Raw genomic sequence first — 10,035 nt, 5'->3', positions numbered from 1 at the left:
TCTTCAAACACGTGCACTGGGATGATGTATTCAACAGAAGATTGGAACCACCTATGAAACCAATACTAGTAAGTTTTTAAATAATTACATTGCAAAAATACAAAGGTCAATGTTTGTATTTTCACATTAATTGTAAGTTCGCTCTTCAAATAGACTTACAATTTTTGTTTATTTAATAGGAATGTTTTGATTCTCACAGTAGTATTGTTACTACCAATTTACAAGATTTTCCATCTCAAAACCTTTTTCTTAATATTTTCATGCCTTATAGGTCAAGGGTATAATGGTGGTCAAGGGTTTCATAACTGAAGCCTTGTGATTGCATGTTTTAATTTTATCAATCATGATTTCTCTAAAAATATCTTTTTGATATTTTGCTGTATTCTACAATATGATAAAAAAAATTGTGAGCAGTAGTTCATTACACACTATACCAGGAAAATAATAACTAGTAGTAGTTAATTAACGGCGCAATACTGTCTCAATAAATTATGATTATATAACAAAACAATTGTTACATAAATTCTTAAAGCGATAAAACCGATAGTTATTTCATATGTAATAACCAAATGTCCGCTAATATGTATTCAAAGCATCACATGGTGTCAGAATGCATGTTCTTCTAAATTCAAGGTCACTAGGTGCTATTATTTGGTACCTTACATGAATATAATGTTTCCTAAAGTACCAATTATAGTGTCTAAGTATCCTTTTTGTCTATGTTGTAAATAAATTAATTTATTTTCAGTCAAGTGAAGATGATGTTTCACAATTTGATACAAGATTCACTCTACAAACACCAATTGATTCACCAGACGAGTCTACACTTAGTGAAAGTGCTAACCTAATGTTCCAGGTATTATTATAATATTCTGTGATAATGTTAATTTTGTTTGTTATTTTACTATCTTTCGCCGATGACTCCGTTCGCGTGGAATTAAATAAAATGTGAGTAGGCTATCCTCTACATCTATACCAATTTTCATTGAAATCCGTTAAGACTACAAACTCTAACAAACATCCATCCACTCATCCATCTAAAGTTTCGCATTTATAATGTATATAGTTTGCTAAATTTTTAAAGGGTTCGATTGTTGACAGTCTTCAATTTGTTTTCCTGCATGATGTACGTTTAGGGGTTCACATACGTCGCTCCGTCCGTGATGGACGAGGTGCACAAGCCGCGCGTGGTGACGGCGCGCTCCCCGCGGCGGCCGCGCTCGCACCACGCGCCCTTCGCCGCGCCCGGCGCGCACTCCGCCGCACACGCGCTGCCAGAGGACCTCATGGATGTACAAGGTCTACCTATATAGTGAGTAGCCGCTCGCCCGACGCCATAGCAATAATATCGGAATGTATTTATTATGTGTAAAGACTTCACAAGTCTCATTTCAATTGGAAAATATCAAGTGTAACAAGACGATTTATGCTCCTATTTTCATTTCATGTTGATTGTCATTTTCCAGGAGCAGAATTAGTCAATATTATTATTTTACTTGATTATAGTTTAAGTTATATTAAGTTGATTAATTTTTGTTAATTACATCTGTGTTAAGTCTGAAATCAACTTGTTTTGTTTTTAACTAATGTTGTATGTTATCGAAAAATAATGCAAAGTTTAAAAAAACATAAATATAAAAGCTATAAGGATATTGTTATAATATGATAACCAGAAAGTTGTGAACATAAAGGGAAACAAGAACAATGCATTACCTGACATAATACAAAATCAATAATACTTGTGGCGGACAAAATAATCCTTGCATAAATAACTAGCTCTTAGTTGAATCAGTGCTCAAACAGTGCCTTCAAATATACAACTTTATAACTAATAATTTTAAGTATAAGAACAGTAAGAATACTAATTTTTACCAACCCATGTACTTATATTTTTAATGTTTATTATCCGAAGTGTGTCTGTACAAGGAAAAATAATAATCTTTTGTTACACTTGGTATAATATAAATGATTAACAAATTAATATTAGGATAAATTAAGTTTGTTTAGAATATATAATGGATTGATGTATTGTGTTACTTGAACATTTAATGAGATTATGATAAAAAGGTTGTTGAATGTAATTAACAAAGAATATAAGTACGAATGTTTTATTTTCAGGCCTAGGATAATTCACATAGTTGACCATTTTATACAAATGATGAATACTACTACAAAAAGCTGCCCATCTTAATTATGTCCGTAAAATAATGGTACTGTTTTATACTACTATTGTTAATGTACATTTTATACGAGTTACCGTTTAGTTTAATATTTTGGTAGGGTTTTAACACGTATAATAAAACGTTCTAACTCCGATTATACTACAGAGTAATAATTAAAAATATACCTTGTTACCACGCTTCATGAATTGAATTAAAGGTCATTTTTATTTTGTATATTTGTGTTTGATTTCTAAACATTTATGAGGCAACTTAACTAAGATACATAAAATCAATGTCAAAATGGGAACATTTGATTGGCATATGTAGCATTTGACGATGAATATACAAACTGTTGTTTGCATTTACTCAGAGGTTTATAGCTATTTACAATTCAAATTCAATAATATGCATTTCACTACAATAGTGAAGCATGTCAAAAGCATTTGTAGGTTAACAACATACTTAAAAATAAAGGTTTTCATTAACTCAAATAGCATTTTACTTTGCAAGATGTTTAAAAATATACCTTATTTTTAGGAAATCAAATTTTACTTTATGAACACCTCAAATTACTTATTAATTTCTTACATATTACTAATAAATAGTGCTAAAATGGATCAAAAATCTTCCCAAATCTTAAAACTGGTGCAAAACAGCTCAGTCGATTTATGATTAAAATACAAAGGTTATATGAATATGTAAAGGTACATTCTTAAAACTATTCTGAAAATGTGTTTAATAAGTTATTTAGATACTAGCTGTCGCCCGCGACTTAGTCTGCGCGGGATTTAAAAAAAACTTAATTGGTAGCCTATATTTTCTTCCAGACTATGCCTGTCTGTGCCAAATTTCAGCAAGCTCCATTAATTTGATCTGAAGATGTATTAGTATAAACATGTAAACATTCCAAACTTTCACATTTATATTAGTAAGTAATTTTATATGAAAGTGGTTTACCCTCAGAAATAATATCATTATGAAAATAATTATAGAATATTTAAAAAATCATAAATCAATATAAAGTTAGTTAATAATATTTGAAATTATAGATATGAACAGCTTCAGAAGTTTAGGTGTAATTCTATGGAAGAAGGAGTGAGCAGAAAATCAACAAATTAACATTATATGCCCATAACTGTCGAAAACATACTGAAACCTAAAGTAACATCACAGAATTTTATATAACCAAATTAATGCACATTATAATTACAATATCAGCTGTATATCCATGCACTGTGCACATATTAAATAAATATGTGTGTCATTTAATTCCGGTACTGATGTGAATTCAGCTGTTTCATTGCAGTTTTTGGAATGTTTATCGATAGAATCGAAAATTACTTTTTTTATTTCAGGTAATGTACTTTGTGTTTTAATATGTACATTACAATTAGGACAAGATACTATTCCGTCTTCATATTTGAAATTCTTCTTCTGGCAAACCGGGCATGTGACATGTTCTTGTTCTAACACTGACCAATCAACATTATCCATTTGTGTTTTTTCATATTCTTCCTGCCACCTAGGAAAGAAAAAAAAATCATTAGTTGAACAGAAATCTATCTATACTTATATACTAATGTAATTAAGTTTAAACACACACTTTGTTATGTAGAATGTCTGTAATCACAGCATATTTTTGAATAAACCTATTTTAATAACATTTACAAGTCTTTAGCCTATACATTAGTATGCCTTGATTAGAAAAGATTATGACTATCTTAAGGGACAAAAACTACAATGATTTTCCAGGAAAATTATAAAAGAAAAATGTACAAACCATTGTATTTCTTCTTCTATAAGTTCTTTTTTTATCTCATTAAATACTTCACTTTCTTCATCTGATTCTTCAAATTTAGGATACACGAACATGCTTTTATAAATAGCCATCAGAGTGTCCCGAAGTTCAGTTTCATCTAAAGTCCCTCGGAATTTGTCCAGAAGCATATTACGGCAATTATGCACCTTTTCTTTGTAATCCTGTAAATGGTTCATTATATTACACATATTTGTTTCATTACTTTATTTCCATAAAGTACTTAACTAATAATAGTATTTTTTACTTACTACCCCTAAATCACATTATATTATCATATTATATATTTATTTCTTAATGGTAACTAGCATTATCCGATTATATTTCGAATTTTATATGATAAAATTAGATAAAACCTACTTGCACTTGTAGCTAATTTTTTTTCGGGTATTACAGAAAATAATTTAACAAAATGCATTAATATATTAAAACATGTAAGTGTATTGCATGCACATCCGTACATACCTTTTTAAGTTTTTCTTTAATCGCTATCGGGGACTGCTTTTGTTTAGTCTTTAAGTTTTTGAATGATGGTGAATTGGCTTTTGGTGAATTCATGACTGAAGAGACTGAACTTTAAATACGAAATGACAATTTTTTTACTAAAATTACAACCCCAATTAACGATATAAGATTAGGCGGGATTAATTATTTTTATTTTTTTTAATTCTCTTGACGGTTGTTTGACATAATGGCGATAGTGACACTTAACACTTGCAATTGCCTGTTAAAAATTTACTACTTCCTCAAAAATAAATTACAGAAAGATATTTCAATAAAATTAAGAGATCTTAATTAACATCGAATAAAAAGTTAGTAGTTTCGTATAAAATCATTAATCCAAATTAAATAATGACATAATAAGTTTATCCGTCTTGTTATGTAACATAATAGCTAAAATTATGGCGGTTTATAAGCTCACGTTATAGCAATACTGAGAAAAAAATGTCAGATACAGACACACAGACAGATGGAAAAAACAATGTGAGTGATAAGTGAAAATATGGATAAGTCCAAAAGTTGAGTTTCGTGAAAAACCTTATTTCAGATTTTAACAGTTTATTAAAAGGAAAAAATACCCATATATTTGGAAAATGACACACATAGAAAAACACCAAACCCGAACGGGAAAGGAAACCATTCATTCAGGGCATTTTATGGTGTCACATTTTGAAGCAGAAGAGCAGGATGATTTTGATGATTTGGCTGTTCCTGTGCCTGACGAGGAACAAACTGTTCAGAAAAATACTGTGGTTGCAATGTACACAGTACCTGGCACATCCGAAACATACACATTGTCTGATAAGGAAGAAAGTAAACAACATCAACAACTTTCTATAGAAATATCTCTTACAAAGTTATTTAGATGTATGTCTCTGGCATACAGGTAAGTTTCATTTATTTACAAATTATTAGACTATTGATTTCAGAGACATAGCTTTTTGGTTTTTTCCATTAATGTATTCTTGTGAAGTCCTGTCTGTTGAAATAAATCAGAGTTTTGCATAAAATAGCTTCGTAACGGAGACTATTTTAGAGGTCAAATAGGTTGCGTATTAACAAAAACAAAAAAAAAATTAGCATAATTTTTTCTTATATTATTTCAAATAAGTAATGTGACATAAAACATAGTATGACAACATTTTGCAAATAACAGTTTGAAAGCCTTTAGCATGTGTAAATGAGGAAACATATGTTTCTAGTTGGATTGGAGTACAAAGATAACATAGGTCATCGGAGCCTGTATAAAAGACACGGGTCATTTTCTGAGATAAGTCTGTCTATGAATGCTTAGTTATAAATATTGTTTTGTTAAATATTTTCCAAAACATTAAGTTTTGCTGATTTGTTTAATATTTTGTTCAATTTATTGGGTAAAATATTTTATAGGTAGGCCTAATTCTCTTTGTAAGAATTTGTGGTAGTTTTTGTAAAGACAATGTAAATTTCATCATTTGATACTTTATTTTAACATATGATCTATAATTTGTTATAGGTACACTAAATCAGTAAAAATAGCCTACCTTAAATTTTCCCTTTCAATTGGAATGTTTATAAACATTATTAAATGATAATATATCTATCTTCTATATCATTAGGTTTAATGTAAATAAAGGTTCAAGAAGTTAATTAACCGTAAATAAAAGAAAAAAATATGTGTTATGGATTCTCTGTATTTATGTGTGAAGTATGCATTATAAAGTAAAAATTCTCTTTTATTACGAAGTATCAAGTACTATAACTATTACTATTAATTCCATTGATTTTATTTAGACATGTAATAAATTATTTTATTAAACAGCAAAATATAGAGTTTATAGTCTCTAAACATTTTTGTTAAACAAATTTCTTTATTACTTTTCAAATGGTAAAGGTTAAACAATAATACTAATTATTGTTGTCAAATTTTTGTGACATATATTAATGTAAGAACAAGAGAAACTTGTGTTTTTACACAGTTATATCAAACATGTACAAATATTGCTTAAACTACTCTAGTAGAAATGAAGATAAGATACAGTCAAGCTCCTTTCTTATCAAATTGTTATTTATAATAAGCTTAAGATCATTTATTGATAGTGGTATAGATAAAGTCACTACACAAGATTGTCTGCCATTTTACATTTCAGTCGTACAGTTCTATATTGAAGCTGTACTTTATATAAAAACAATATTATTATAAAATTTCAACAATGTCCTGTTTAATTTTTTACAAATCAAAAATGATTCTTATGAACTCGAGAACTTTTATAGTAAATTTAATTGTGACGGTGCTCGGTTTGAAGATTAATTTGTGATGTTAACTAGACTAATTAGAGTAAGCATGGTAAGTTTGTAATGTTAATTTTTTATTTGTTATACTTCAGACAAAAACTAACCTCACCAAAATGGAATCGTTTCAAAGGTATAAAACTCCGCTGGAAGGACAAGATCAGGTTAAACAATGTTATATGGAGATGCTGGCACATGCAATGTAAGTTAGTTTATTGTTTTATGTGTTCATCTACTGTTTTTAAAATATCAATGTTTTAAATCTAAATGTTACCGTAGTTTCTTATTTGCAAATGCTTATTTGTTATATAATATGTAAATATTTGAACATTAATTTGTGATATGTTATGTATGATTTTTTAAAACTTTTAACTTTACGGAAATTTGAGTGTAGTAATCATTTGCTTAGTAGCATACTCCTGTATAAACAATATTATTGTTGGTTTCCGCTGCAGAAAAATTTACTCTTGTCTCTGTTTTCTTAAACTAAATGAAAGGGATACATGGTTCAGAGTTGGTTTACAAAGATACAACTGATAACAATTTTTATCAGTCATTTCTATGCAAATTAAGAAAGTCTATGTGTCATAAAAAAATTGAGACAATTTAAAACTTAAAATACAGCAAATATTTCTAATCATGTTGATTACATCTAATTTTAAATGGGTGTTTACATTTTTAAGCAGATTTTTTTTTTTTAAGCTAATTGTAATGAGATTTTCATAGACTTTTCGATACATTCTTATCTATATAATTCTAATACTGATGTCTGTTGATTTAGTAGACGCTAGTTGCGCGCTTATGGTCGTCTACCGATGTTGATAAAGCTATTGATCGGTGATAACAAAAACTAATTGTTTTACGGATTATGAGCCTTATCCCATGTACATGATGAAAAGTACTTATTATCTATGGTTTCTATGGTTGATTCAAGTTTTTTGTAAAGCACTGTTATAAGGGCCTGTCCCACCTCTGGCTGATAGAGGCACAGATAGTTTAAAACGACGTCACTGTCAGATAAGGAAAAAAAAACGACATTTTCGTCACTTATTTAACATGTTGGATGGTTATAAAATAATTGTCAATTTGGTGGGACAGGCCCTAAGTGTATTTAAAACAAGATCGATCGGCACCCTCGAATCAGAAAGCTAAGCGCTTATTCTATAGTATTGTAATGTTTCATCCGCCGAAACAACCAAGGCGGCACGTAAAAGAGTAGCAAAACAAAAGATAATTTAACCACCTCATCTGTTTCGTTAAGTTTTTTTTATTAGATGGTACGTTTGATTCATAATGGTTAACATGTGTTATCACGTTTTCTGGACTTCAAAATATTCGTGGCAAATTTAATTCTGCGCTAGGTATAAAATAATTAAACAAAGTTTTAATTAAAATAACACGTAATATTAAAATGAGCGGAGATAAAAAAGTTACCTAATTAATATAAATCTCAAATCTGATCTTGACCCAATTTGACTTTGTGATCTATTTGAACTTCGTCGCAATTCGATATACAAATTTCGTGCAATTTGTTTAAATGTAGACGATAAATTAGTTTTGACCAATTTATTAATTAACGATTATATAGGTTGTTCAATTGTTTCCGATATCAATTGTCTATCCGTATAAACAATTTAATACAATGTAATTATGAACATAGTTATACTTCGATGCTGGGATTGACGTCTGAAAACGAAAACTCTTTGTTGAAATGGTTGAGTACGATCGGATCCATCTCTTGTATGACAAACAACAATATGTCGTGGAATGCCATAAATTTTCATTGCGTCAATTTTTGATTGATAATAATCGGCCTTCGCATGTTGATTATTTTATTTCGAAAGCCACGAATGTGGATGAATTTTATAACCGTTACATGTCCATTTTAAATTTAAGTTCGTAGTATCAGAATCCGACAATATAAAATTATACCCCAACCAGTGGTCTTAACTTTTTGTTTATGTAGATTTTACAAACTTTTTGTTATTAATTAAATAAAGTTTACCTTGATTTTTATAAACTTCAAGAGATAGAGATGCGTTTAAAAAAAATAGACCTAACCTAACCTCAGTTACGTTTATTGCAGTTATAAAGAAACAAGATACATTTGTGTGTCAGTTCGCCTCTCCTTTAGACGTTGACACACACGTCAAACCAGAGGTAAAGTATATAGCGTCCGAAATAAACTATTACGATATGGTCTGTACGTGGATAAAATTATAATGTTTGTTTCAGACAACTATATTAGAGGGTAAATATTGGAAAAGAAGAGCAGAAGCGGTTATAGCAGAATATAAAAAATGGCGCATGTTTCATATTATGCGACTCCTTGGCAAAGGGGACACCTCAGTCCAGGACACGGTACGAATTGCCTTTATTCTAGACATCTTTAGCACTAGGAGAACAAAATAAGAGGTTTTAGAGTAGATGAAGATTTGAAGAACATAGGTTGTTTGTTAGGTAAGAAGGCGGTATGTTCGCAGATGTCGGACATGGACACGGTGGAGTCGTTCTCGCAGTGCAGCGACCTGGCGGCCAACATGCTCACCGACGAGGACTACCTCAACTTCATGAGTGACACGCTCTTCTCCACCATCACGAACCACCAACCGTTCGCCTTCCCTGACTGCAGGGAGATCGGTACCTTCATCAATATTCAATTACATCTATTTAAAAATATACACAATACAAAGTCGAAGCAATCCGGCGATCTCGATAAGAAATGGAATAATTTATATTACTTTTGTCACAGCCAGAGGAGCTGGTCTAGCAGATTTCATTCAACCAAGCTTGGGTCCTTTGCAGCCTAATCTTGATGATTTTATGGACACACTAGAGCCTCTCCAAGGTAAGTATGCTTTCTATACACCTGTTATTTGACAAATATATGCGGTGTCATGGATATTGTTTTATTACCTCGGTTCTAAGCGACAAAAGTTACAATTTACTTAAATTTGCAGACCTTCTATCGATGCCACGTCTTCCTCCCGTGCCCGAAGAGACCACCATTCCATCGGAGGACGCGTTGTACAGGACTGGAATGTCGGTAGATTCATATAATCCACAAGGTTATATTGCAGGCAGTCAGAATACTTCTGCAGTCACAATGCCCACCAGTCAGATGAGCATTCATGGTATTTGCATATCATCACTCTTCTGCAAGTTGGTATAACACGAGGGGGCCCTAAACTTGTTCTTTTTTGAAGGTACGAGTAACAATACTCAGTCGATGTCGATGCCAGAACAAGTCAAAGGCGAGGAGATGCGAATGTATGATAATAGCCG

At 30.8% G+C, this 10,035-nt stretch overlaps 3 protein-coding genes across 3 annotated transcripts in view; 2 read left to right on the top strand and 1 right to left on the bottom strand.

The window, feature by feature from the left end:
• Positions 1-2,396, top strand: part of LOC106109175 (ribosomal protein S6 kinase beta-2) — a 4,415-nt gene extending 2,019 nt beyond the window's left edge. Inside the window, exons 8-10 of the mRNA XM_013290580.1 lie at positions 1-68; positions 749-856; positions 1,137-2,396. Coding sequence (XP_013146034.1) covers positions 1-68; positions 749-856; positions 1,137-1,313 — 353 coding nt within the window. The 3' untranslated portion in view covers positions 1,314-2,396. The remainder of the gene's footprint in view (positions 69-748; positions 857-1,136) is intronic.
• LOC106109407 (RIP-like protein) lies at positions 2,095-4,678 on the bottom strand. The gene is made up of 3 exons (XM_013290897.1): positions 4,444-4,678; positions 3,943-4,142; positions 2,095-3,684 (listed from the first exon to the last, which is right to left on the bottom strand). The coding sequence occupies exons 1-3, from the start codon at positions 4,534-4,536 to the stop codon at positions 3,369-3,371; spliced, it is 609 nt and encodes a 202-aa protein (XP_013146351.1). The 5' UTR covers positions 4,537-4,678; the 3' UTR covers positions 2,095-3,368.
• Positions 4,679-4,926: 248 nt separating this feature from the next.
• Positions 4,927-10,035, top strand: part of LOC106109174 (MLX-interacting protein) — a 12,835-nt gene continuing 7,726 nt past the window's right edge. The window contains exons 1-8 of the mRNA XM_013290579.1: positions 4,927-5,365; positions 6,846-6,952; positions 8,837-8,910; positions 8,986-9,111; positions 9,234-9,390; positions 9,503-9,598; positions 9,711-9,884; positions 9,957-10,031. Coding sequence (XP_013146033.1) covers positions 5,073-5,365; positions 6,846-6,952; positions 8,837-8,910; positions 8,986-9,111; positions 9,234-9,390; positions 9,503-9,598; positions 9,711-9,884; positions 9,957-10,031 — 1,102 coding nt within the window. The 5' untranslated portion in view covers positions 4,927-5,072. The remainder of the gene's footprint in view (positions 5,366-6,845; positions 6,953-8,836; positions 8,911-8,985; positions 9,112-9,233; positions 9,391-9,502; positions 9,599-9,710; positions 9,885-9,956; positions 10,032-10,035) is intronic.

The sequence above is a fragment of the Papilio polytes genome, unplaced genomic scaffold (genome assembly GCF_000836215.1).
Source record: "Papilio polytes unplaced genomic scaffold, Ppol_1.0 DF821289.1, whole genome shotgun sequence".
NCBI classification, from domain to species: Eukaryota; Metazoa; Arthropoda; class Insecta; order Lepidoptera; family Papilionidae; genus Papilio; species Papilio polytes.
The sequence above is the reverse complement of the archived record's forward strand: the minus strand, read 5'-3'. Positions and strand labels throughout refer to the sequence as shown.